This window comes from Pseudorca crassidens, chromosome 16 (assembly GCF_039906515.1).
Source record: "Pseudorca crassidens isolate mPseCra1 chromosome 16, mPseCra1.hap1, whole genome shotgun sequence".
NCBI classification, from domain to species: domain Eukaryota; kingdom Metazoa; phylum Chordata; class Mammalia; order Artiodactyla; family Delphinidae; genus Pseudorca; species Pseudorca crassidens.
This window is the reverse complement of record NC_090311.1, coordinates 33,455,210-33,482,806: the sequence shown is the minus strand read 5'-3', so window position 1 is coordinate 33,482,806 and position 27,597 is coordinate 33,455,210. Positions and strand designations below refer to the sequence as shown.

At 44.5% G+C, this 27,597-nt stretch overlaps 1 protein-coding gene across 4 annotated transcripts in view; it reads right to left on the bottom strand.

The window, feature by feature from the left end:
• Positions 1 to 27,597, bottom strand: part of MYOF (myoferlin) — a 155,128-nt gene that overhangs the window by 22,522 nt on the left and 105,009 nt on the right. For 2 of the 4 annotated variants that reach the window (XM_067709978.1, XM_067709979.1), the window contains 17 exons: positions 27,098 to 27,203; positions 25,421 to 25,566; positions 23,320 to 23,493; positions 22,128 to 22,236; positions 20,968 to 21,045; positions 18,499 to 18,680; positions 18,248 to 18,406; positions 18,024 to 18,122; positions 16,925 to 17,086; positions 14,583 to 14,748; positions 11,332 to 11,408; positions 9,379 to 9,435; positions 7,964 to 7,975; positions 6,463 to 6,561; positions 4,919 to 5,044; positions 2,815 to 2,970; positions 2,290 to 2,381 (listed from right to left, as the gene is read on the bottom strand). In XM_067709978.1, the coding sequence (XP_067566079.1) occupies positions 2,290 to 2,381; positions 2,815 to 2,970; positions 4,919 to 5,044; positions 6,463 to 6,561; positions 7,964 to 7,975; positions 9,379 to 9,435; positions 11,332 to 11,408; positions 14,583 to 14,748; positions 16,925 to 17,086; positions 18,024 to 18,122; positions 18,248 to 18,406; positions 18,499 to 18,680; positions 20,968 to 21,045; positions 22,128 to 22,236; positions 23,320 to 23,493; positions 25,421 to 25,566; positions 27,098 to 27,203 (2,000 nt within the window). The remainder of the gene's footprint in view (positions 1 to 2,289; positions 2,382 to 2,814; positions 2,971 to 4,918; positions 5,045 to 6,462; positions 6,562 to 7,963; positions 7,976 to 9,378; positions 9,436 to 11,331; positions 11,409 to 14,582; positions 14,749 to 16,924; positions 17,087 to 18,023; positions 18,123 to 18,247; positions 18,407 to 18,498; positions 18,681 to 20,967; positions 21,046 to 22,127; positions 22,237 to 23,319; positions 23,494 to 25,420; positions 25,567 to 27,097; positions 27,204 to 27,597) is intronic. The other 2 variants (XM_067709980.1, XM_067709981.1) reach the window with 1 other exon arrangement.

Here is a 27,597-nt window from a genome sequence, read left to right as displayed (position 1 = left end):
TTCAGAACACAATTAACATCTTCTGAACAGTGGCCGAGCACGTAGGAAAGGCTGCTCCTTCGCGAATTCCTTTCATGGAATCCCTGAGGGTCTCCGCTGAGAAGAACGTCGCCCTGGAGAAGAGTGAGGCCAGGGACCGCAGCCGTGGGCGGGGTTGCAGAACCGCGTCTCCCTTGCTCCACCCTGCTGGGCGGGGTGATGTCTGCACGTTCACCAGATGGCGATTGGCCGTGCGGAGCCTGACGGCATCACTTCCTTCCGGGGTGGCTCCAAGCTAGACTTTTCCTGCCACTTAATTAAGCTTGTGCTTGGCTCCGAGATGAGCGATTCAGACAGGGCCGCCTTTCTCCCGTAAAAGCTGGCTTTCCCTGCTTCCCTGTGTCCCTCGCATGGAGCCCTCCTTCCTGCCCTGTGTGCCTTTTCCTGTCTAGACCTCAGGGCTGGATCAGGGGAAGAAAAGGAAAACAATCATATTGCACTGCCAGAGGATTACTTCCACTGCCTGGCTCTAGCATGCAGCCCCGGGGTGTACAGCACAGAGGGTGTGCATGTGCGCGCGTGCACACGCATGTACACACACGAGAGGGAAGGATTGCATAAGGGCACCCAACAACAAACGCGAGTAGAGAAGAAGCGGATGGGCAGGATAATAGAGCCGGAAATTAAAATACAGTCACACGTCAAAAGAACAAGTGTTCTCCTTCTCAGCAGGGTTCTGGGGAAAAATAGCATTGTTTTTACAAATGTTTTGTGCAAAGAACATTTTTCTACAGGTGATGGCTTGGCCCGGAATATGAAACATTACCAAGGGTGTTGGAAAAGCCTGGGGCTTGGTCAGGAATTTCTACCTAAGTCTTGGCTGCCCGGTGCACCAGCTCTGTGGACACAGCTCTGGTGCCCTGTTTCTGTCACCTGTAAAGCGGGGCCGTTTCTGCCTGCCCTGTCAGCTGCCGGGTTTGACACTGAGGTGAAAATCAGATGGTGGTGGCCTTGCAGACGCTGCATTCAGGTGGCCTGGGCGTGAGTCCCGGCTCTGCCGCTCAGCAGTGGAGTGAGGTGGCGCTGACTCCCTCCGCGCCTCCGTTTCTTGTGTTGTCAGGTGAGGGTAGCCCCTCAGAGTTGTGAGATTTTTGAGATGTTTTCTATGAAGGGCTCAGTATAGTGCACATCCACAGTAAGAGCTCAGCAAATAGTAGCTATTATTAAATGTGGAAGCAGTTTATAGCTGAAAAAAGCCGGTCCTCTTAGAGGTCACTTGGGGGCGCCTTACCCTTCAGAAGGTTCTGATGAGCTCAGTGTAACAGTCCAGAACAGATGTAAAATGGCAATGATGAAGACGGTAATGCTATTTCAGGAACCTTTGGGGTACTTCCCTGGTGGCACAGTGGTTAAGAATCCGCCTGCCAATGCAGGGGACACGGGTTCGAGCCTTGGTCCAGGAAGATCCCACATGCCATGGAGCAACTAAGCCCGTGCGCCACAACTACTGAGCCTGCGCCCTAGAGCCCGCGAGCTACAACTACTGAGCCCACAAGCCACAACTACTGAAGCGCACGCACCGCAACTATGGAGCCTGCACTCTAGAGCCCGCGAGCCACAACTACTGAGCCTGCACTCTAGAGCCCATGAGCCACAACTACTGAAGCCTGCGTGCCTAGAGCCTGTGCTTCGCAATGAGAAGCCACTGCAATGAGAAGCCCACCCACCACAAGGAAGAGTAGCCCCCACTCGCCGCAACTAGAGAAAGCCACGCATAGCAACGAAGACCCAACACAGCAATAAATAAAATCTTCGGGAACAGAAGACAGGGAGCAGGACATCTGACCCCATCACTTTCTGCTGCCTTCTCAGTTTTGGTAACAGAGTCAATAACACATATACTGGCTCAAAGTGGTGGAGTCAAAGCATCCCAGAAAAGAGAGCTCAGCAGGATCGGGGAGTGAGAACCACCTTTCACTACATGTAAGTCACTGCCTATCCTTCTTGTCTAGAAGCCACAAACCCTCCGGACTCCTGGGCCTCATTACCCGCCCCCCGCCCCTCCAGGTCTCACAGCAGATCTCTCAGACTTGGTTTAGTTTCCTTCATGGTACTTTTCACTTCCACAAATTTCTTGTATTTGTGCATTTACGTATTTATTACCTGCCCCACCGACTTGGATATTTGAATAGTTCACAGACATAGTTTCACAGCTTCCGAGCCTAGAGCAGAGCCTAGCACCCATTGCATCCTTAGCACAGAGGCCAAGAAGAAAAGACCCACAGAAAAGCGCTAGGAAATGCCCGTTACCTGCCGAACACCGGGTTGAGAGTGTTGGGGATGTAGTGGTCTCGGTCTTCCATTACTTTTTTGCCCAGCGTTATTTTTATATAAGGGTCACACTGTGGGGACAAAACAGACAGCAGGTTATGTCACCACGGGGTGCCAGTTCAAGGCAGTTTCTGGGACAGACTCCACACCCGCTCCCACCCTGATGAGAAGGGGTAGCCTCAGACCGGGTCTGGGCAATGCTTCCTCTTGGCGCCACGCAGCCAGCGCACCTTTGGAGGAGAGGCAGTGGCGGGGAGCAGTGACAAAGCAATTCTCCTCTGAGGTCACGTCTGTAAAACGAGAAGGGTGAACCAGAGGCTCCAAAGCCCCTTCAAGCTCTGAGATAAATCCCCACTGGGACAATCCTCCTGAACAGATTGTTTTGATAGAGTATCTTTCCCCTTGTGAGATAACAGAGCCCAGAAAGAAAGAACATGACAATTACTGTGGCGGATGACTGTAATTACGTTGCTATAGGAGAAGGCTCCACACCCAAACTCTTACCAGGCCATTGTTGTCCTGGGGCTGGAGCTCTAAGCCTCGAACAATGTAAATCCTAACCGTGCATTCCTGTGGGACACTGTCAGGTAGTTCCCGAAACTGCCGGGGAGGGGCCGGCACGCTGGGGTCATCCGACAGTGGGTAGATTCTGAAGGAACCCTAGGAGAGAGACACACAGATGTACTCGCAGGACCTTGGGCGATCAGGGCAGAGGGCTTGGGGCAGTGTCCTTTCCCCCAGGACACTGGGGGCAGCCACAGGGGCTGTGGGATTGGGGGATGAAGGGCTGCCTTTTGTGAAAGAAATAGCTATGGTGTGCTTTGCATGTTTCCAGTGGGGAAAGTGAGTAATGATAAAGTAATTACATAATAGATCACAGGGGAGAAGAAAGGGCAGGGCAGAGGTAGGGAGGCCCGGCAAAAACCTAGGCAAGACATGGAGGTGGCCTGGACCAGTATGATGGCAAAGGAGGTGATTAGAAGTGAAATTCTGCACATTTTTTGAAGATAGGAATAAAAATGATTATTTTTTAAACCCAATAAAGTATAAAGGGTGATTTCCCTTTTTTTCTGCATCACCCCTATAAACCCCCTTCCATCCACTCCCAGGCAAACTCCCATTCATCCCTCAGGTCTCAGCTGAAAAGTGTCACTTCTTCCAGGAAAACCTCCCTGATTGCCCCTGGGTTGGATAGGTTTCCTAACACTCTCTTCTAACCCCACACTCACCCCTATTGCAGCACTGACCTCTGCGTCGTCACTGTCTATTTATTGTCTATATTCTTCCCTAGACTGGGAGCTTCCTGAGGGAGGGAAATATTTCTTGTTTATCACTCTATCTCCAGGACCTAACACCGGGCTGGGCATGAACAGGGACACAGTAAGCAGTTTCTGAATGAGTGAGCCATCAGGCCAGCTTGAGAGGCCTTACATTTTCTCTTGAAACCAGCTTACGTACAAGAGAAAGCACTGAAGTTGGATTCGGAACACGTAGGTCTTAGTTCCAGCTACTTTCACTCAGTAAAGCAGCATGATGTAAGCACCTACCATGTGCCAGGTACTGGAGGCCAAAAAACGAACTCTAGGAATCCAGTCTGGCACAGGGGTGCTAAGTAGGTTTGACTCTCATGCTATCTTTGATGGCTTGGTGGAAAGCTATAATGAGAAGGATTTTGAAACCACGTGTAGGGTAAAAGGGTCTGATAGATGAGCAATGTCTGCTACTCGAAAGGATTACGAAGTAACAGCACATCTGCCACGGATTTGCCAACTGTGGTTGGAGGGAGGGGCAGTTGTGAAAGCAGACACTTACAGTGTGAATGGTACTTTAGTAGCAGCAGGGACCCAGGGAGCCTGGGGTAGGAGTGAGTCACCCTGCCACGAGCAACCAGGGAACACTTCACAAAGAATGTGACATCGGAGCTGGCGCTTAAAAGAATGAGTAGGAGTTTGTCAGACCACAGAGAGGGAATGAAGAAGAAGTTGTCCCAAAGCTCCAAGTTGTGAGAGGACAGGGTGTGTTTGGGGGCTTGGAGAGGATGCAGTGGCAGGTGAGACAAGAAGCTTGTGAAAGGCCAGCCCAACCCTTGGAAGGAGTTGAGACTTGAGCCGGTGGAAACTCAAGCGATGTCTTTAAGCGGTTGAGAAACACGATCAGATTTGTTTGCGTGGAAGATGGACTAGAGTGTGGATGAGAAGGGTGGCAAGGACAATGGATTGGGAAAGTGCTGCACTGGTCCTGCTGAAAGCCTGGGAGGGGGCGGGGTGTGTGTGTGTGTGTGTGTGTGTGTGTGTGTGTGTGTGCGCGTGCGTGCGTGTGTGTGTGTGCGTGCGTGTGTGTGTGCATGTGCACACACGCACTAGAGCTTAGAGAGGATGACTCTACAGGATTCGAGGCTGGCTGGCATCAGCAGGGAGAAAGATAACGGAGGATGGCTTTGAGTGTTCTGCCCCCAACCCCACTGTCCTCGTCCTTGTTAGCATTTTCTAGCATCCTTCAGATGTCAGGGGATATGTCCCTGACCCAGAGCTTGGTTGTCCTTTATCCTAGGTCTATAAAGAAAATAAAGATGGATCTTAAACAGGACACACACACACATTTTACTCACCTTAAACTCTCCTACCACAGAAGGATCTTCATTCTCATCTGATTTGCCTCGATACAGCTTGAAAGTATCTGAGAAGTCTGTCAGGCCCTCGAATTCCATTACATCCTCCAGTTCACAGTCATATATCTGCAAACCATCAACAGATTCTTAATTTCTCATTAAAATACAGGTGGAATCTAAAATCAAAAAGACTGACGATACCAAATGGGCACGAGATGTGGACGGAGCCCCAGAACTCTCACGTTGCTGGCTGCAGTGCAGGATGATACGACCACTTTGGAAAAGTGTCTGGCAATTTCTTATGAAGTCAAACATCCAGCTACTCTATGATGCAGAAGTTTTATTCCTAGGTATTCATCCGAGAGACATGAAAACATGTCCACATGGTATTAGAATGTCCATAGCAGCTTCATCATCGGGAGAATGGATAAACAAGTTGTGGTATATCCATACAATGGAATATGACTCAGCAATTAAAAGGGGCAAACTACTGATGCACAAGACAATATGACGGCTCTCAAAACTACTGTGTTGGGCTAAAGAAGCCACACACACACAAATACGTAGTGTATGAGTCCACTTATTTGAAGTATAAAAAAAGGCAAAACCGATCTACGATGATGAAATCAGATCAGTTGTCTCTAAGAGGGTTGGAAGGTTGTGAGAAATTGAAGGGCAAGGGGTACAGAGGAGTTTTCTGGGGTGATGGAAATGTTCCTTGCCTTGTTTTGGTAGTGGTTTATGTAGGTGTATATACAATTATCACAACTCACTGAATGGATTACTTTATTGTACGTAAATTATACCTCGAAAAAAAGCTAGAAGAGGAGAAGGAGGAAAAAAGGAAGGAAAGAGGGAGGGATGGAGGATGAACAGCGGGGCTGATCTGCCAGCCTAGTTTATTTCTCTAAATAAGCAGTTCTTTACACACTGGTGTTTCTCAAGCTGCACTGAGATGTTATGACAATCACATGAAAGAAAGTAGATTTTTCCACATTCTGAAAAAATGAATAAAGAACTGGAAAACCCAAACCATTAACAGGAAGATCGTTCATAGCCAGACTGGCCTAGTCCAATAGCTTGTCTTCCTCCTGGACACACAGTTGTGACTGTACACTGCATGCATGTAAAAGAATCAACTTCTCAGCTAGTGAAACTGATGCTCGTTTAGAGGACAGAATAAAGCATGTTGACATTTCATGCTTTTTTGCAAGAGCACCATGACTTTGAAGGTCTCCCTTGGTCAAACTGGACAATTGTTGGCCTAATTAGTGCAGTGCCAACCCATTCCCAACCCTCGGCCAGATGTCCCCAAGCCCTAAAGTGGCAGTCACACAACCATAAATCAACAGCTGTCCTCAAGCCCCGGGAATCTTGGCAAAGGCAAAATCCATCACAAGGGGGCTCCCCAGGAGGCCAGAGGTGCTCCTGGCCCCTCAGCCTCAGCACCCACCGTTGGACCTTTCAGTCTTTCACTCAGCTCTGCCTGTGGCCAGTTTTATCGCATGTCAATCCCCCACCCACAGTAGCATAGGCCCAGGTACCTGGAGTTTGGGATAGCCTTTCTGAATATATTGTCCACATTTTTCATGTTCCCCTGTGGAAGCATAATATTTACTCCACCAGTCAATAATTTCTTCCTCCTAAAGAAAGACACATGAAAATGGAAAAATCTTTAGTGATGCCCTGGATTTCCAATCATTGCAAGAAAACTCATAGGTAATAGACAAGAGAAACAGGTACTTCTGAACCTAAAAGAGGCGAGATTATATGACTCTTGTTTACATGCACCAAAGCATTCAGGATTCTTCTACCCAGAAGCTGGAGGTGAAATGATGATCCTTGGCCAATGAAATGTGTTTGGCTTTAATGGCCACAGCTACACTAGATGACTTTCTTACATTCTATGGATACCATCTATTCATTTGTCTGTTTTTACTCCTTTACCCTGTTGACTTGATATTTACATATGCAGATAAATTAAAAGAAAACCTTCAGTATGTGTTTACTATTTCATCCTCCAGTATGTGTTTTCCACTGTTTCATTTCCTTAGCCCTTTTAGCCAGCAATGCGTTGCAAAACAGAGCTCACTAAGCTAAGAGTGGGTAACACTGGTTCTAATTCAAGTTCCATCCTTTACGTTACAAGCCATACCCTTATGTTACAAGCCATACCACATCAGGTACGTTGTTTAACATCTCTGAGCATCATTTTCTTCATCCACCGAATAGGATAATAACACTACCTGTCCCCATCCATCTCACAGGATTGTTTTGTTTTGTTCTTTGACCACGCTGTGTGGCACGTGGGATGATCTAAGATCCCCGACCAGGGATTGAACCCATGCCCCCTGCACTGGGAGCACAGAGTCTTACCAGTGGACCACCAGGGAAGTCTCTCATAGAGTTGTTTTGGACATCAAATAACATCATTAGGAGAAGGAGCTTTGAAAATTATAAAACGTGAAGCAAGAGCAGGGAGGCATCATGGTTTGTTTAGACCAGTGGCTCCCAACCTATTCTTGGAGATTCTAATTCAATCAGCCTGGGGTGAGACCTGGCATACAGGATGCTTTCAAAAGTTCCCCAGGTAACGTGCAGCCAGAGTTCAGAATCCGGTGGTTCTTTGATTGGGCAGGAGGGACAGCATTTAGAATCCCTCGTGCAACATTCTCAAACTGTAGAAGGCTGTAGTTTATCGAAGGCTACTATAAATTCCACTCAGATTTATAATAAGAATAGATCCCATCAGACCCACCCGTGGCTTAATCTACCTAGGAAGAGTGAGCTTGCCCAAAAGAGTGTGTCACCAGCAACACAGCCTCTTCTTCCATCTGGGGGGAAGGAAGAAGGAACACTCAAGAAAAGCTATTTCTTATTTGTATATTTGTATATATATATGTTTATACACACACCTACAGTTATTTCCCCTTTATAGATCAGTAACCCAACCCTGGATTTAAAGATTTATTTATTTATTTATGTATCAGCTACAGGCAGAAAATACATGAATCTTAAGTCTAGCAAAATGTGTATAATAGTTACCTTTTCTGTTAGCTGCCCATCGCATATATATGGGCAGGAAGAGGACGAACCACGTACAGGTCACACAGAGATGGAGACCCCATGAGCATTAGATTCAATGAGAAAGAGAAAAGGAGATGTTACTGTTCATCCATGCCTTATGTTATCAACATTTTGATGGATTATTTATTCAAGATGATCTCATAATTGAACACACCTTATTGGCTTCTTCTCTGAAATGTGCAAAAGAGTTACAAACAGTATTAAAATAAAAGGCTTGGAGGTAGCCACCCATGTCCCATGTCTTAATAGAGTTGGACAATCTGTCCACCAGCATAGTGATCACAGAGAAGGTGGGGTGGAGGTGGGGATGAATACAGTTACTCATCTTCCTGCCCCAAACCTCTTATTCCATTTAGCTTCTAAAGTATATCCCCAACTTGGCCTAATTCTCATTCCTTCAAAAACTCCTGTCCCAAGATGTTTATGTCCAACATGACTGCAGCACCATCATGTAAGTATCTTTTCTTGATTTTTCCCCATGCCGACGATAAAGCACCTATATACATATCCACCCATAAATGGATGTCAAGTCTCTCATTGGCCAAATCCTCCCATTTGCGTTTCTGCGTGGAGAATCCACCAGGAGATGAGAGAATGGACAGCTAGGATGCTGGGGCTTGACTTTTCTCTTGGTACCTGCTGGAACATAAGCCAAGCTCACCCTTAGGGGCAGTTTGAAGAACTGCTACCTCCTAACTTCAAGTTCATTTCCACTGTGAGGGGACAGCGACTCGTCACTACAGGCACTTCCTGCAGGGAGTGCTGGGCGGCCACGGGGCTTCTTCTGCAAGTGCCCCTCGGCATTTTCCACATCGACTTTTGTTCAGCACACGGAAATGCCAAGAGAGGCAGCGAGACAGATAGATATAACAATTCTTTCTATTAGATTCATGTCAAAGCGAGATTAAAAGTTAAATCATCACAGCTGAATTGAGATTTTGGAGAGAGGGACTTTATGCCAAAAGTGTTTTCACATTCTGAATCGTTCCTGAATTCATAGTTTTAGAGTCTGTTTATTCACATCTACTCTCAGCTATTGGAAATCATTTCAAAGAAATGAATAGTTCATGATTTAAAAAGCGTTATTCAGAACAGATGGCTGATGTTAAGATCTAGGATTAATATGGGAGAATTTATTCATGTCCGCTTGCTCATTAGTTCACGTGGCAAAGTAGCTGAAGCAGCTAGAGTAACTTGCTTCATTATATCCAAATGGCACAGAAGATTCTCCCCTGAAGCTTAAAATAATCACATTTGTTTAAAGATCATCTTTCACTCCAAAATCTAGAAAGAATGTGAAAGGAGAGTTCAAGTCTTTAGACCGAGGTCCCCGCAGCCCCAGGCAGCATCATGCATTTTCTTATCATACATACATGCACTGTCGTTGGAGAAGCCATTTTGCTGAGTGCTGTTGACATACTGCTTAAGCACTGGAATTGGAAGGTAATTGTTGAAATGGCCACGTAGGAATGTCTGTGTTATCTGGCTGGCACTTAGCAATTTGTCCCCAGTGCTTATTTCCTGCTTTACTTGTGGCGGTGCTGAGCCCATCTGTTAAGAGCTCCCAGGGTCACCACAGGGTAGTGGTGTGAGTTTCTGTGAGCCCAAAACTGTCACCTGGAGCCATATTCTACAGCTCCCATCAACAGCACGGTGTTGACCCATTCCCTCAATTTACCAATAGAAGGCTTGACTTGAGTTAGTGGTAATAGGTATTCATTACACACACATCACACGTACACGTAACACATGCATATCACCTGCATGCATATATATTACATGCATGCACGTGTATTACATGTATGTGTAATCTGGGACATCAGCAAGCTTGTCATTGGCTCTTCCACAGCTCAACTTTGCTCATTTGACTTTGCACAGATGAGTGCTATATTCCCCAATGAAGAGGTGGTATCAGATTTTTAGAGGCAATTCCAAATAGCCTTTCTTATCAACACAGTACACCTCCAGTAGCTGTTAGGAGAGCAGCTGAGTGAAAGTTATTTATAGTACATGAGAATGACCGATACTACCTTCCTCAGCCCTGCTAAGCTGCAACTTAAAATATGATGTAAACTCAACTTTCACAACGTGTCGCTACAGTAGCCTCATCTGTTAACTACTGTTAAGAAATGAATGAGATTGGGGCATGGACTGGCTTTATTCTTCTTCTTGAGCCTCCATACCTGGGGCTACTGAGTATACAGAAAGCCCAAAGAAGAGCTGATTCACAACGGGAGGCAGGAAAGCTGGAGGCTGATTACAGAGCAGGATCTTAAACTGGCTTTTTCCAGAGTTGTTGTGAAAATATACGTAAAAGATCTTACGTATATTACACTTAGCTTCGTCCTAGGCTACTACTGCTTTATGGGGACTATTTGGCGTTGTTTATAAAGTGAACACAGTGGTTTTGCATATTTGCTATTGTCATTTCTGACTGTGGAGGATTCTCAGGGAATAGAATCAAACACTGCTATGCAGTGCTGGCTGCAGAGCCCACATTTAGTATGGTCCAATTGTTAGTGAGTTTAATGCAGTGGGAAGAAAGTGGATTCTTTAAAGGCACTGTTTATGGACATAACACATTAAAGTGCAATCATGTGCACTTTTCGGCCAGTTTGCACATTAAAACATGCTGTGAAAGTCCATCGTGAATGCCAACAGAAACGGGGAGATATCTGATGTTTTCTTTTTTCTGGGCTGGGAACTTTTTTTTTCCCTCTCCTTCTTGTCGAGCTGGCCAGAATGGTTTTAACATAGGGTCCTGAATGAGCATTTCCACCAATTTCTTGATTTGGAAAACCACAGTGAATATAAAAGTTGGGGATATCCCATACACTGACAAATAGGGTCATTAAAAACCCATGACACTTCTGTTTCATGTGGGGGAAAAAGCTAGTGTGCTACATGTATCCGTCTTCTGAACGTTGTGGTGCTGTGTATTTGCTCCGGAAATTTCTCTTTCTTGCAAATGATATCATTCAGACTGTCCACACTAAAGGTCCTCAGACCTGCCTGCACATTAGAATCACTTGGGGAGATTTTAAAATTTACTGTTGTCTAGATCCCTCTCCCTCGTGGAGAGTGGAGCACAGGTCTGAGTATATTTTAAGTATCCTGGGTGACTGAGGGTAGAGGACATGAGTCCACACAATGTCACCGTAGAGGACATGAGTCCACACAGTGTAAGATTCAGGTTTTTTACCGTGATAAGCTGGTTTGTTATTTTATTTTAGTTGCACTGAATGGTTGTTTGACTGAATTCACCTAATGCTTAGATGCCTGGAAGATAAAACTGACATCATCCAATGATCAGTTCTGAAGCCTACCTTTGATGCCAGTAATGGTTTGGTGTCTTCTATTTCAATAACGACGTCCCGGCAGGGTGGGGTAGACAAAAAGGAGGCTGCAAGACAATTTCATAATCTAAGATGCTTACAAAAATATAGTGGTGAACATTCTACTCCAAGTTCAAGTTCAACAGCCACACAGTGGAAGGCAGAGTTTGCTCCTGGATGAGACTTACTAAATGGAGAAGACCACGTCTGAATGTAGAAAAATAACCCAATTCATTGCTTTTCCCAAAATATGATACAGTTTTAGACATTTTAAAGGGGACTTTATGGCCCATTTTTTTCTTTTATCTTAGACAATTAGCCCAATCCTGTACACAGGAAATGCTGAAAAAAAATTGTGTCAACACATGTCTTTAGAGGATGTAGGAGTGAGGTCGGGCAATGGGGGCTGGAGGGAGCTACACCAAAGGAGCTTCCTTTTCATGGAATCTGTTCTAAGACACAGAAAAGCAAATCAGGGTGAAGAGTTGCACGTTTCAGGGCTGAAGTTGCAGTGGCTCATTCGGCGTGGCTCTCACAGTGTACACAGAGGGAAAAGGCACACATCCTGGCTTTAAATAATTCCCCGAATATTTGTGGCTCTGGATGGTGAGGTTAGAGCAAGGGCTCAGGAGCAGCCCCTGGGCTCACCAGGTTCAGTTCAGCTGAAGGGGGTGCTGAAGCCTCAGCCTGGGGCTGGGTGGGATGAGAGGTACGGCTACCCTTTATGGAAGAAGGCATCAGGCAGCCAGACATTCAACAGGAGGGCAGAACTCAGACAGAACAAACTCTGCCAAGCCAAAAGAACTTTGTGTTTAACCCAGCATTTGCTGTATAGGACATAAAGGAGGGAAAACACATTTTTTAGGTGCCTACCATGTGCCAGGCAGTGGGCTAACCTGTTTACATACATGATCTCATTTAACCCCTCAAAAATCCTGTAGATATGTGTGGCATTATACCCATTATAGAGGTTAAAAAACAAACAAACTGAGGCTAAGAGAAAGCAAGTCACTTGCTTCCGGTTAAACAATCACAAGTGAAAGTAAGTAATCTAGGTCTGTCTGACCCCAAAGCTTGTGTTTTAACCATCATACCAGAGCCCAGAGCAAAGCAGGCCCTTAGTAAATGTCAGAGAAATGATCAGCGGAACACCGGGGAAGCAGAGGAGACTGACATTTATTGAGCATCTATGATACGCCAGTTGCTATGCTGTTGCTAGGTGGCACCCCCAGATCTATCAGAAGTCTCTAGGCTTCCAAGATAGCTCCCCTCCAACTCCCAACAACTGCAGCAACACAGAACAGGACAGCCAGGTGGGAAGGCATGCTGGAACACAACTGCATGCAAGTTCCTTCCTATATTATCATTTCTCCACTTTACAATCCTCACGTACACAAAGCCTCGGGGACAGGAGGAAAGTTATTCTGTGCGCTTCCAACATTAGGCCAACCAAGTCCATTCCTCAACTCTTACCTCAGTTGGGTTTTAAGAAACTATCAGATTGATCTAAAATAACAGGTTCTGGCCTTGGGAACACTGTGCTCCCCATACACCTTAAGGAGTTTCCTCTTCAGGGGCTTTCTGAAGCCTTGACCTCACTTCACACTAACTACAAAGAATCATGAACCAGGAGACCTCTGCCTAACCCTGACCCATAGACACGAGTAGGTCTACACAAGCGATTCTGGGGCCAGAGAAAATCTGCAGCATTTGTACCTTCCTCATGATTTCACATATTTGCGTCCAAGAACTTTCTCTCATGAAAGCAATAGGAAAAACACGAGGAAAACAGTTTCTCTCCATTAAGTAAGCCCAGCTAAAAGAATGCCTGCAGTTACATTAATCCTTGATGTTATAAAAATGTTGCTGTTTTAGGCACCATCAACTCAGCACAAAAATGCTTTCCATGGGAAATGTATGGATAAACACATGTAGGGTTTTGCTCAAGTGTGACTGTGAATTTTTTTCTCTCTTCTCTGAATCAGGGATACAGGATGCTCAAACCCACATAGCAGATGAGCTTCAGAGGCTCTGTAAAATCAATACCAAACCGTATGGAAGATTAAATAGAACTGGTTAGCAGAACGGCTCTCAAATAGAAGACATCTGTTTCGGTTTGGAGGCTACAACGATCAGATGAATGGGTGTCAATTCTCCACTGGGCTTAATCGTATGAGCCTAGGGGCTCTGGGATCTTGTTCACGGATGGGACCCAGTCCCCAGCCCCTAACAGTCTCTGCCACAGGGTAAATTAAAAAACAAGTAATTCTTGAATAAACAAGAGCAAAATACTATTCATTAGTTATTATTTAGTATAGAACCCAAAAGTATTATACTCTGCTCTATCACTTATTAATTATGTGACCCAAGGCCAGCAATTTAAACTCCAGCAGGTGTCATTTTGTCGTCGATAGATAACAATGAAATCATATTTTTCAAATTATATCACAACAATGTTGTGATGCATTAATGAGGCAGGACAATAGATGGAAAGCAATTTAAAATAAAAATCCCCCACTCCTTCAGTGCTTACGGAGGGGCCGCTGTATTTCCCCATCAAAATATTTATCACAGGACTTCCCTAGTGGCGCAGTGGTTAAGGATCAGCCTGCCAATGCAGGGGACACGAGTTCGATCCCTGGTCCGGGAAGATCCCACATGCCGCAGAGCAACTAAGCCCGGGTGCACAACTATTGAGCCTGCACTCTAGAGCCCGCAAGCCACAACTACTGAGCCTGCGTGCCACAACTACTGAAGCCTGCACACGCCTAGAGCCCGTGCTCTGCAACAAGAGAAGCCACTGCAATGAGAAGCCCGCGCACCGCAACGAAGAGTAGCCCCCACTCGCTGCAACTACAGAAAGCCCGCGCGCAGCAATGAAGGCCCAACGCAGCCAAAAATAAATAAATTTATTTTTAAAAAAACTTATCACAGCAAACTGCAATCACCCATTGTCTTGCCTTCTCTGCTGGATGATACAAAAAATCATGTTCATCCAGGAGCAGGATAATTCAGAAAGTAATAGCTTGAGCATTGGGTCCCCTCAAACAAGGCCAGGATTCAAGGGTAGCTCTGCCACTTACTAACTATATTACCTTGGGAAAGTTACATAGCGTGCTGTAAATCAAAGTGTTTCCTCATCTGCAAAATCTGGACAATGAGTAGTTACTTTGAGAGTTTGTAAAGATTAAATCAACTCAACATGAAAAGTCCCAAGATGCTATTTAGAGACTTGCATTTACCTTTAAGCTGTGGCACGATGTCCTCCTTTCCTGCATAAGGGTCGCAGCGAAAGCGGTCCAGGCGGTCAATGGTGCACTGGCCCACAACGGGCTTGCGCCCAAACTGCCGGTGGTCGATGACCTTGATCACCAGCGGAGGCATGTACAGTTCCTCCTTAGGCAAAAACTGGGGGTCACAGAGGTAGGTGTCACTTTTCTGTTTAAGACCTGACAAGGGCAGCTTTGCCAATTAACTCCCCCAAAGGGACCAACCCAGGCTCTTTCTGCCCATTTGGTGTAGCCCCTGGGACCCACAGCAAGCAGTTCAGTAATGTACATGCCAAGCAAGCAGCCTGGAGCTGAAGGGCCTGAGCTCCGAGCCAGGATCAAACCCTGGCTCTGCCACTGACAGCTGCAGGATCTTAGGGAACTCTTCGTTGTCCCAGTGATCTCCTTAATAAGAGTAGGGGTGCTGGATTAATATAGGTGAAGTGCTTGGCACTGTACCTTAGCACCTGGCTCTGCTCTGTAACAGGATGTGAAATCAGCATTTAGCTAGAATTAGTTAAAATTTAGATCGAGATAAAACTGAACCTTCACGGGAGATAACTGTGGCTTGAGAGTCTTTCAGCCCTGGAAGTTCAATGCCAAAATGGGATGCTCATTTTTCCTCCATGCCTCCTGGTTCCCCTATATGGAATTTGGTAGCCTTGGTGACATTGTCTGATTGGGGAATCACGGGCTGGTCTCGGGTCTGCCTGGTGCGTGGTTCAGCTGATTTCCACCTTCGTCTTCACACAGGAATAGAAGCTGGGATCAACTGAGTGGTTTTCCTCACCTCTGCTGACTGAGGCTAGATTCCAGGCTAGAGCCTGGGAGGTGGGGAAGGGGCTGGGGACGGAACAACGATGGGTAGAGTGACCCAGGGGATCACTCTGGGATTCTGGCTCGGAGCTTCCAGGTGGCGCTCATCTGTAGCAGCGCGAGGGGAAAAGTACTGGCTTTGAAGTTGGAGGGACCTTAAGTCCAAACTCTGGCCACCCACTTGCTAGCTGTGTCCCCTTGTGTAAATCACTTAACATCTCAGTTTCCTCCAAAGCACACATAAGAGGGGTGAAAACGCCTGCCCTGCAGGGTTGAAGACTTAATGCAGGGAGTGTGAATGCAGCCAGCACCGAGCTCTGTGTAGCTACTGCTGCAATCTTGACAGTCACTGCAGCACAGCACACGGGGCCTGGCACTCACGACAGAACTTGCATAAGGTGGCTCCCCGCTCCAGGCCTCAGCTGCCTCATCTGTAATTGGAGAAGTTAAGCTCCAAGACCCTACAGTTCAAGAGTGGTGTGCTGGAGACCCCAAGGGCAGAAAAATGACTGGGGTAGGGAAAGAAATGGGAAGGTTCTGGACCTTCCATCCCGTTAAACTGAAGAAATGCCTTTGTTTCTTAATGCTTTGTATAGTAGAGTAAAAAATAAAGATTTTTCTTTTTAAAAAGCTAAGGATTTAACTGCTTTCAAAACGGAAAGACAGGGCTTCCCTGGTGGCACAGTGGTTGAGAGTCCGCCTGCTGATGCAGGGGACACGGGTTCGTGCCCCGGTCCGGGAAGATCCCACATGCCACGGAGCGGCTGGGTCCATGAGCCATGGCCGCTGAGCCTGCGCGTCCGGAGCCTGTGCTCCGCAACGGGAGGGGCCCCGGCGGTGAGAGGACCGCGTACCGCAAAAAAAAAACCACAAAAAAAAAAACGGAAAGACGGAGTAACCTCTTCTTGCTCCAAAGTATTATAGGGTCTATGATGGAGGCCTGTGAACCAGATCTGAGGCTGCTGCCTTTCTAATAACCAGAGGGTAACTTTGATGGAACAAAGTGGCACCAACCCAGGGACACGTGGAGGCAGGGCACAGTCATGGGCTCTTAGGACATGGCCCCATCACCCCGCAGCTGCCCTTCCCCAGCCAGCCAGTCGCTATCCAGAGGGTTCTGGTCCACGTACACCCGCAGGGCCTGGGGGTTAATATTCCGCTCTTGGGGGATTGACCAAGAGCCTGTTACAGAGAGCTGACTAGATGGAAAGTTTACTGGAGAAATATATTAGTATTGCTCGTAGGTACTTCTGTGTCACTGGGGTTGTTTGAAGCTTTAAGAAACCATCACTACAGTGTGAGAATCTAAGAGGGAAAAGTCACTGACATGCTGTCTGCAAGGCAGGGTTTTTCTATTTGTTGTCAGACTGGAAATATATAAACTACAGACTTTGGAAATATATATATATAAAATATGTGTGTGATTTGTATATATTCATTTTCAAGTACAAATCAGCTATTCAACAGACATGAACTATTACGGAGCCTCGATACAGTACCACTTTCATGAAGAGAACAGAACTTGGGAAGTTGGGCGTCTTCTTCAGGTTTTTGATCACCACTGATTCTACCCTTTCCCCTCCGCACTCCACAATGAGACTGGGGGAGGTGACAGAAGCCATCTGGTAGTTTTTCATATTTCTTAAGCCCCAAGCTAGAATCTAAGAAAACAATGTAAAGAGAAGGGAAAGAAACCCAACATATCAAAAATAATATTCAAAAGGAAAAATCCTGTCTTAATAACTGGTAAATTCTTTAAGATTGACTTGTACAGATTTGCCTCAAATCTCTGAGAATGTCACTCTAGAAAACCTGGAGGTCATACAGAGAAAGCGATTTTGCCCATTTACCTCTCCTACCTGAGCTGCTGAAAAGCAGAGGGATAAGAGTGCAGGGATCCAATCCCGGCTGCGCCGTATCACAGCTCTGAGGACTCTGGCCAGTTAGTAACCTCTCTGTCTCATCTGCAGACGGGGCTGAGAGCATTACCTATCATGGGCTATTCTGAGGATCAAGTGTAAACTTCTTAACACAGTGACTGACATGCAGGCACTAAGTAAAAAAATAAGAGCTGTTGTTTAAAGTCATCTGCCTCAGTCTTAGCAAGACCCCAAGAACAGAAATCTCCAGGTAACAGGTGCTTGACTGGACAGAGGGAGAGTCCTCAATAGTAAGCAGGACGCTGTCCATCAGGCTCCTTCCGTCTATATCTGCTCTGTCTGACATGTCAGCATTTCTCATTCCTCCCTTCCCTCCCTATACCTCCCTCTGAGGTGCCCTTTTCTCTGCACATAAAGACACACTGCTCTGAGTCCGTCTCCTCTCTCCCAGTTCTCCAGTTGACACAGGAAACTTAGAAATCCACTGGCTCCCAGTAAATGGGAATTCTAGATTCCCTCAGGAATGTTGGGATTGACTTGTTTTTATTGCTTTGACAAGCATTCTATTTCCAAGAATATTTCAATTTTTTAGACAAATTCTATAGGAAATTGGAGACAGCAAGAGAAGATGCAGCAAGATTCCATTCCTAGACGAAAGATTCCATTTCTATAGCCACATCCATTTGAGTCGATCAGTAAAACAAAGTGAGCAGCATACCTCAACAGCAGTGAGCTGAACCACAGGCCTGATGCCCTGGGGGACCATGTACAGACTTGGTGCCCTTTGCGAGGGAAGAATGGGAAGGTTGGAGCCATCCTGTGAAACAAACATGGAAATGTCAATGCCTCCCTTTAGTTCAAGTAACTAGTGCCTGGAGTTGTTAACAAGTGTTTTGATTGGCTACTCTGAAAAAAACAGATGAGTGAGAACTCAGTAAGTACCTTGTGCCTCAGGATCAGCTCTGCAGTGACAAGGACATCCCCACAGGTTTTGTCTCCATTCATTACTGGGTACCAGAGAAGTTTGGGTGTGATGTCCATTTCTGAGTTTAGTTTCACCAGAGGAGAGCACATGCTTCGTCCTAAAAACTCATCTTTGCCCTAGAGAAACAAGCAATCCTTAAATTCCCCGACAAACATCCCTATAAACCTCCATCATTCCCCAGCCATCTCAGAAATTCTCCATTACCTACCACTTGGTCATTGTCAAAAAGTTCAATGACAACCTTGGGTGGGTTCTGTAGGACTGTTTGGGGTTCCCCATAGATTTCAATTTCATCAAATATAATCGTTTGGTCCCAGGTAGGATTCAGGGTTGAGTGGATGATCTCGGTGGTTTTACTTCGATGAAGGAAGGAGACATGAGCATATGGATCTAAAACAGAAAAAAAAGAATAACCACGGCTGAAGTCTGACACGGTAAAACCATGGCCATGGCTGAATTCTGAAATGGTAAAACTCCTGGAAGAAAATATAGGGGTAGGCTCCTTGACGCTGGCTTGGCTACGGTTTTTTGAATTTGACACCAAAAGCAAAGGCAGCAAAAGCAAAAATAAACAAGGGGGACAACATCAAACTAAAAAAGGTTCTGTGCAGCAAGGTAAACCACCGAAGAAATGAAAGCCAACCTATAGATGAATAAAGAAAAAAATATAGATACACACTATGAAATATAATTCAGCTTTAAAAAAGAAGGAAATGTTGCCATTTGTGACAACATGGATGAACCTAGAGGGCATTATGCTAAGTGAAATAAGCCAGACAGAGAAACACAAATACTATATGGTATCACTTATATGTGAAACAAACAAAAAAAGTGGAACTCATAGAAACAGGCAGTAGAATGGTGCCCTCAGGGTGCCTGGGGGCAGGGGAAATGGAGAGAAGTTAGTGAAAGGGTGTAAATTTCACCTACAAGATGGTCTGAGGATCTAATGTATAACATGGTGACTGCAGCTAACACTGTATTGTATAATTGAAATTTGCTAAGAAAGTAGAACTTAAGTGTTCTCACACACTCACAAAACAGGTAAGTATGAGAGACGATGAATGTTGTGGAAATCCTTCGACAATGTGTACATGTATCAAATCACCACGTTGTACACTTTAAATATATTACAACTATATTGTCAACTGTATCTCAATAAAGCTGAAAAAAGATAAGAAAAAAAAAAGAAGTAATCCATTTCTCCTCCGTGCTAAATAATTTCACCAAACCTTTTTGCAATTGCTTGGGAGCTGTCCTGTCTGAGCAATACCCTGCTGTCTAACTTGAAGCTTTTGCATAAGCTAAAAGGGTGCTTGGCTTTTAGCATTGCAGCATCTTATGAATGGGATTCCTTGCTTTTGTCCTGATGATGTATCTTTTATCTCAAACTGCAAGGAATGTGCTTAGAGTTTTATGCAACTTTGGTCGAGAAATTAACTTTGACTTTCAATGATTGAGTGCCCCCTGGTGGTGAATATTCAAAAATGTCTTCAAAAACCATTTTGGAGATGTGTATTACAGAGATAACCTTGAATCTGCTTTAATTTGTGAGAAAAGGAAACCATTCACATATGTTGGTTAATATTAGTGCTCGGAACATACCTCACAATTGATGTAAGCATGCTGGAGTATCAGGTAACTGCTCTTAGAGCTGTTTCCATAGAAGCCCCAGGGAAGCTCTGATGGCCTTCAGGTCCTGAAGTAGAATGCTCCCCCTATAGCCCAGGAACTGTTCATGGTCCCACTAGCAACAGCACAAATCCCCCAGCAGCAGGGGCCCAGAACCTTCCTCTTAGAACCAGTCCAAAGGCAACAAAAGCAGCTGGGGTGTCAGTGTGAGGGGTGATGAAGCCTCATGGTTTGATGGTGCTGGGAATTGGGGAGCAGGCAGCAGAGGAGGTCAAGATAGACTCCAAAGTAGGGGAATGGGTGATCTGGTGATCTTTTTGTCAACTTAAGAGAGCTACAAAAAATATATATATATTGGGCTTCCCTGGTGGCGCAGTGGTTGAGAATCTGCCTGCTAATGCAGGGGACACGGGTTCGAGCCCTGGTCTGGGAGGATCCCACATGCCGCGGAGCAACTGGGCCCGTGTGCCACAACTACTGAGCCTGTGCGTCTGGAGCCTGTGCTCCACAACAAGAGAGGTTGCCACAGTGAGAGGCCCGCGCATTGCGATGAAGAGTGGCCCCCGCTTGCCACAACTAGAGAAAGCCCTCGCACAGAAACGAAGACGCAACATAGCAAAAATTAATTAATTAATTAATAAACTCCTACCCGCAACATCTAAAAAAAAAAATATATATATATATATATATATATATATAAAAAGGTGAGGACTTACCAATTAACCCAAGAGCCCAGGGGTAAAAACACAGCTATAAACAGAAAGCAGAAACTGCTTTTCTTAAGGTGTTTTTTAATCACTTAATCAATTAATGATTAGTAGTATTAAAAGACCATGAATCTTCTCCAGCACTCAGCAACCATGCTTGGCATACTCAGCGAGTATCTAATGACTGAGCAACTGACTTCATGCATATCAAACTACCCTCAATACAGAAAGGCTTTTTGTTGTTGTGAGAAATAACTCAAAGCATCCACTTGATGAAAAGTAGAATCAAGCTAGCCTGCTGTGTAATAACATGTGAGACGGAGACGTTTTCCCTTTACCTGAAAAGCTATCCTTGTCTAGAGCCATGAGGTTTCTGGCTTGATAGATATAGCAACGCAGATGGTAAATGTAGACTCCTAAAAACAACAGGACGGAGGTTACTTACAAGAAACAGAACACTGTATTTCTATTGGGAGATAATATATGTTTCAGATAAATGGGTTACCCAAATCTATTTCCCCACGGTAAAGAACACATATACAGTGGTGATGACATGTCTTCCCAAATTAATTCTGTCTCCTGCAAAATGAAACTTATTTAAAAAGTACTACAGGAAGCTCAATGCAAGTGTGTCAATCACGAGAACATACTCCTGGTGCAAACTACCTGGATTTAGGGTACTGCTTGGCATCGCCGACCTTTAAAATGACACTTGGTCTCTAGGAGTTATAGAAATAGGGCTTTCCAGACCAGTTCAGCACCAGATCTAGGAAACGGTTATCTGCTAAACGTTTCTTTGATATTTCAAAGACTTTATACTCCTTATCATTATTATATTAATGCATATACGACCCTCCCCACTATGCTGCCACCCCTCCCTGCCCCTGCAAACACACATAATTTGAGAGGCAGGGGAGCATTTTGATTCATTATACAGATTCTGGGAACCAGACTACTTGAGTTCAAATCTTGTCTGTAGTGCTTACAAGCTATAAGATCTTGGTCAAGTTATTTAATCTTTCTGCACTTGGTTTCCTCCTGTAAAACTGGGGCCAGTAATAGTACTTACCTTCTAGGGTAGCTATAAGAATTAAATGAGTTAATATATGTAGAGTGCCTGGCACATGCTAAGACTTACATGAGTATTTGCTATTATTATTACAGAGTAGGCCTGCTTCCAAAATTCCTGAAGGTTATCATTGAAACCAACCTTAACTTTTTGAACATTTTTTCCAATTAGAATAATCTTTTGCGGGAGCTTAATAGGTAGCATGAGTACATATCAGACAGATTATGTTGAAATCAATGATTTGACCACCCTCTACCCCAAATATAATTTTGAAAACTATATTTTAAAAAATCATCTCCATCAAATGATGTAAATAAAAGTCACATTTGCATAAAGGGATTTTTATCTATCACATTTGGTGAATTCAAAGAGTTTCCTTGAGATGAACGTCATAGAAGTGAAAAACACAAATACATGTTTAAAACTTACTGTCAAAATTACAGGAAACAATGGGAGTGTTTGCTCCAAACACAGCAGTGGCGCTGTGTTTCTGTTTTTCTACACTCTTTTCATCTCCATCCTCGGTAGTATCTGCACCCTAAAATAAGAGTCAGGAAAACCAATTAACAATGCCTAAAAACAAATGAAGAGGTAAGAACTACAAACAAATGGAATGGTCGCTTTTAAAAGAGATTTTCTTCATCCAATCACTCCATTTTTTTTTTTTTTTTTTTTTTTGCGGTACGTGGGCCTCTCACTGTTGTGGCCTCTCCTGTTGCGGAGCACAGGCTCCGGACGCGCAGGCTCAGCGGCCATGGCTCACGGGCCCAGCCGCTCCGCGGTATGTGGGATCTTCCCGGACCAGGGCACGAACCCGTGTCCCCTGCATCGGCAGGCAGACTCTCAACCACTGCACCACCAGGGAAGCCCCAATCACTCCATTTTTAAACGATGAATAAAGCCCAGGACAGCGACAGAGCAGGAAGTCGAAGCCAGCCTTTCTACCCACCAAGGCCAGGTTTACCAAACCCTGCCCGTGAAAGAAAAAAAAAAAAAAAAAAAAGGAGGAGCATAAAGGATACATAAGTGGATTAAGAGGAAGGGAGGAGGAAAAAGAGCAGTGGAAGAAGAACAGAGAAGGGTCACTGTGTAGAAATATAAAAGTAGCTTGTGTCCAAACACAAATTTCTAAAAATGGTCCCTGACTACCACATTGTTTTAAATCAACCATGACCACTTTCTTATTCATTCCTTCCACCTTTGTGCTTTTTTCTTCTCTGCCTTTTTATTGTGCTTCCACATGAACTGTTCTCCAATTTTGTAAGCATCCTTCTGTTTTCCTTCCCCTCACATCTGCCTATTTAACTTTCTTTGTTTGTTGAACAGTTGTAGTTTCCAAAGTATGATCCAAAGGGATGTTAACAGATGTCACCTGAAGCAAAGGTTTTGGAACAGATATACTCGGAAAAGGCTAGATGAAACAATATTAAACATGCTTCTTAGAACCTTTCATATGTAAATGGTCTAATTCATTCTACAAAAATTATTGAGCACCTAGGATGTGCAGCTTTCTCCCAAATTATGTGCAGTCTTACAGTATTGGCGTCGATGGTATTATATCCAACACTCATGTATTTTCCCTCTGCGAATATGATTTGAATTTTGGCTATTTATTACTTACAAGGGCACCTTCAAGTTTAAAGATGGCAGCTGCGCCATGCGTCTCCGAAGGAGCCATTTTTCTCCTCCAGCATCTGCGGCGAAAGGTATCTGAACTACGCTGTTTCCAGTGAAATTTCCAGCCAATTAAAGAAGCGTATTCCCAGCCCTCCTGGTCTTTAAATTCTTCCATGGCCTAAAATAGAAGTAAAACATTTAATGATAATAATCATAATAACAATATTCCTTATATTGATAAAGCAGATTATGTGGTCCATCAACAAATACGTACTGAAAATCTACTCTGTGCCAAAGTACTGGGCTAGGAGCCAGGGATACAACAAAGAACAAAACAGACAGGCTCTCTGCCGTTGCAGAGCTGATGGACTGGGGGGGTAGAGAGAGATAAGCAGGCAAGTAAAGTGAAATGAGATGAAATGAAATGAGTGGTGGCTGTACCATCAGGAGGGGCACCTTATTCAGACTTGGTAGCAGGGGTTGGGGGCGGCATGAGGGAATGGGTAAAAGCAAATGGATTCTTTTCCAAATTGCTTTCTATTTTCTCACTTCATTAGCTCATAAGAACATTGCCATTATGATATAGTTTGGAAAATATTATGATGTCCATTTTATATAGAGAGGGAAAAAAAACGATACCACCCTCCCCAGGGTCTAAATGTCTTGTCTAAGGTAATAGCTTCTATAGCTAATAAGTAAATCAGGGTATATTACTTCTGTAATAACTACTATCTAACGACGATAGCACTTTTAATCTTAAAAACTATATATAATTATCTCAGTTTTCAGTGTTTCTTTTCAATTCATTCAGGAACTCTTAAGTGTGGTATTGGGTTAAGAGCTGAGGAAGCAGTGAAGAAAAAGACAGAGTCCTTGCCCTCCTGTAGCTGACATTTCAGTGGTGGAAATTTTACGTAAATATCTTAAAAGTATGACTAGATTTAGTAGATGTAAAATAATACTGAATAATATTTATGATCTCAGAAATAAGAGTTCCACGTAGGGGTTATTTTTTTCAACTTTAAATAAACAGAAAACCCAGGTCAAGGACAATCTTATAATTGACCTTCTGGCAGTATTACTAGTGACCAAAGTATTTTATGCAGCCAGGAGTGAGGCAGGTTAGGGAGCATGATCTAAGTCTCAACAATACTCTTTGGTAGAATAGAACTGGGCCATGTTTCTGGTCTTCTGACTGGTGGCTCAGTGTTCTTTCCACTTCACCTCGGTGCTCTCATGGGGAAGGAGGGAGTCAAGTGCCTCTAGCAACTTCTCACCCTATCCGGATAAGGATGATTCCAAAACAAATATTCATTAGCTCATTCATTCTACTCCATTATTTATTAGGAACAAGGTCCGGAGCTTTGGAACCTTAGAAGTACCAAAAAGCTCACTATCTAATAAAAAGACACTTCATGACATCTACTACGAGTCAGGCACTTTTTGGAATAGAAAGAGGTCGTATTTGGAATGACCTCAGCCTGGGTTCAAACACTCTATCACTTACTAGACACATGGCCTAAAGCAAATCCATTTAACCTCTGTGAACATTATCTGTAAGATGACGATAAAAATGCAGATTTTGTGGATTGGAGATGATGTATATTCAGGACCTACCATCACAAAAAGCACACAGAACATACCACTTATGGTTGTTATGAGTGTACTTTTTCTGCTCAATTTATTATTATTCCATTTAAGCCTATAATACCCTAATTAGATGCATATTATATCCATTTTGCAGATGAGAAAGGAAATGAAGCCAGGATTTGAAGCCTCAGGTGTCTTGTTCCAAGTCCTGAGCTATTGCCACTACTACATTATGCTACCAAAATAATTCGTTTCTACTACTACCTCTCGAGTGGTTCTCGTTATTTAGCCTGCTTCAGAATCACCTGGAAGACTTACTGAAACACGGAATGCTGGGCTCCACCCCCAGAGTTCCTAAATCAGCAGGTCTGGGGCGGGGATACACTTTTATAACCCTTGAGCAGGGCATCAGGCCCTTGACAGGCAAATGGTTCCTGTAGAAGTCGCAGAGTTAACCGTGGTTCTGCGTGGTCTGGAAGGCGGAGCCCCCAGCTCCCTCCCATTGCTCCTCTTACCTTTGCAGTACTTGAAGTGGTTTGTGTTAAATCTCTCTTGCGTTTTCGGACCAGCCTTCGGCGTCTATGAGTATGATACATTTTTTCTGCTGCAACCCAGGATTTGGGCTTATTATCAGGAGGAATGATGATTCCATACTCCCAGCCTGGAACAGAGTTTGTGAATGGTTATCCAAAAGAGATGCACTTGCCAGATTGCCAAATAAAGTTCCAGGAGTCATTCGGTCACTGTCTGCTCCCCAACATTCTCCACTGTCATGACTGAACGCCACTGCTCCTATCACTTTGCTGCCATCAGCCAAACTGAATACAGCCCTATTCCCCTGGATCCCTCTTCGAGAAGCTTCCTTTGTGGCCCTGGGGTTCTCCTCCATGTTTCTACTTCCAGTCACTCACGGTAATTGAGTGCATCTAAGAGTAAAGCACAATGCAAGAGGCATTTGGGGACAGTGATGAAGGGCGTGGCCTGTGTAGTCAACAGCCTGGCTTCAAATCCCTGCATCACCACATGGGGGCCGTTTACTTTTAAAGTTTCTTGCAAGTTAGTAAACCTGCTGATGGTCCAGTTTCCCCAGCAGAAAGGTAAAATATACCTTTTTCAAAAGAATTAATCAAAATAATGCATGCAAAGCACTAGGACCATGATTAGCATATAGTTTGCACTCAAAAAACATTAACTATTATTAAAAGGCCTGGTGTGTGCATCAAGATCATCAAGAAACTTATAATCTATTTGAAACCTTCCTTATCAATGTTAGCTCTTTCGTGTGTACTATTCCCTCTTGTAAGAAATTTAAAAGTCAAATTTTCTCTCTTGATAATTCTAAATGTTCTAGTTCGTTTAACTTCAGATTACTATTTGTAGAAAAGGATAAATATCGGACTTCCCTGGTGGCGCAGTGGTTAAGAATCTGCCTGCCAATGCAGGGGACACGGGTTCGAGCCCCGGTCTGGGAAGATCCCACATGCTGCAGAGCAACTAAGTCCGTGCGCCACAACTACTGACTGAGCCTGTGCTCTAGAGCCTGCGAGCCACAACTACTGAGCCCGCATGCCACAACTACTGAAGCTCGTGAGCCTGGAGCCCGTGCTCCACAACAAGAGAAGCCATGGCAATGAGAAGCCCGCGCACGGCAACAAAGAGTAGCCCCCGCTCACAGCAACTAGAGAAAGCCCACGCGCAGCAATGAAGACCCAACACAGCCAAAATAAATAAATAAAGTTTAAAAAGAAAAGGATAAATATCATTACCAGAAGCTATGTCAATAATCTGCATTACTGCTGAGTAGGGTGACTTTTAAGGCATTTTGCAGTTCTTCTTTCTGAGCTAGGGGGCCCCTGAGTGTGATGTTCCCAGGGAGGGTATGTCATGGTTAGACTAGAGAAGCTCCAAACTCCAGTCCCCTCCCAAATTCTCATTGGATCCCCGACATCTCAAAGTCCAGCCACCTGGCATCCCGTTACTTTGTATCTTTCATTCTTGACAGCCCCCCACCCTGCACCTGTCCAAGTACTTGCTTGTCCTTCAGATTTTGCGTCTGAATAGTCACAGGAAACACCACCTGACCTGGTCATCTTAGGCGAAGGGGCGTGAGACTCCTCCCTCCCAAGGAAACTTGACTTTAATCAAGGCATTGCTGGAGAGCCCCTGGTCAGGTAATAGGTCTGAAATGTTACCTCTCTCATCCACTGCACGATTAATGTCATAGACCCATGCATCATCTTCCCATTCCCAACCTGGAGGGCAAGTGAGCTCGCTGGGTGATGCTGTTTTATCACCGTTCTTAAAAAAAAAAAAGAAGAGAAAGAAGCCATAGTGTGTTAAATAAGATGCAAAGGTGAGATAGAATTCCTCACACTTAACTATAGACTCACTCATTTCAATACCATCATACACATCAATCTTTCTCAGAAAAAGCCGTAATCTTTATTTATACACAATTGCTAAACAATAACTAGATTTTTAAAGAATACTTTCTGCTTCCACTATTAGGGAATATGTTATGTTAAACCACGGGAAATTGTTTTTGTAGGTCAAAAATGATCAAATGTAAGCTATTTCATATGGTTCAACTTAATATTATGAAATGACGCAACTCTTTATGAGGGGTTACACTGCAGAGAACCCATCAGAGATGGATAAAGCATGAAAAACACATGTCTTCAAGAATGGGGTA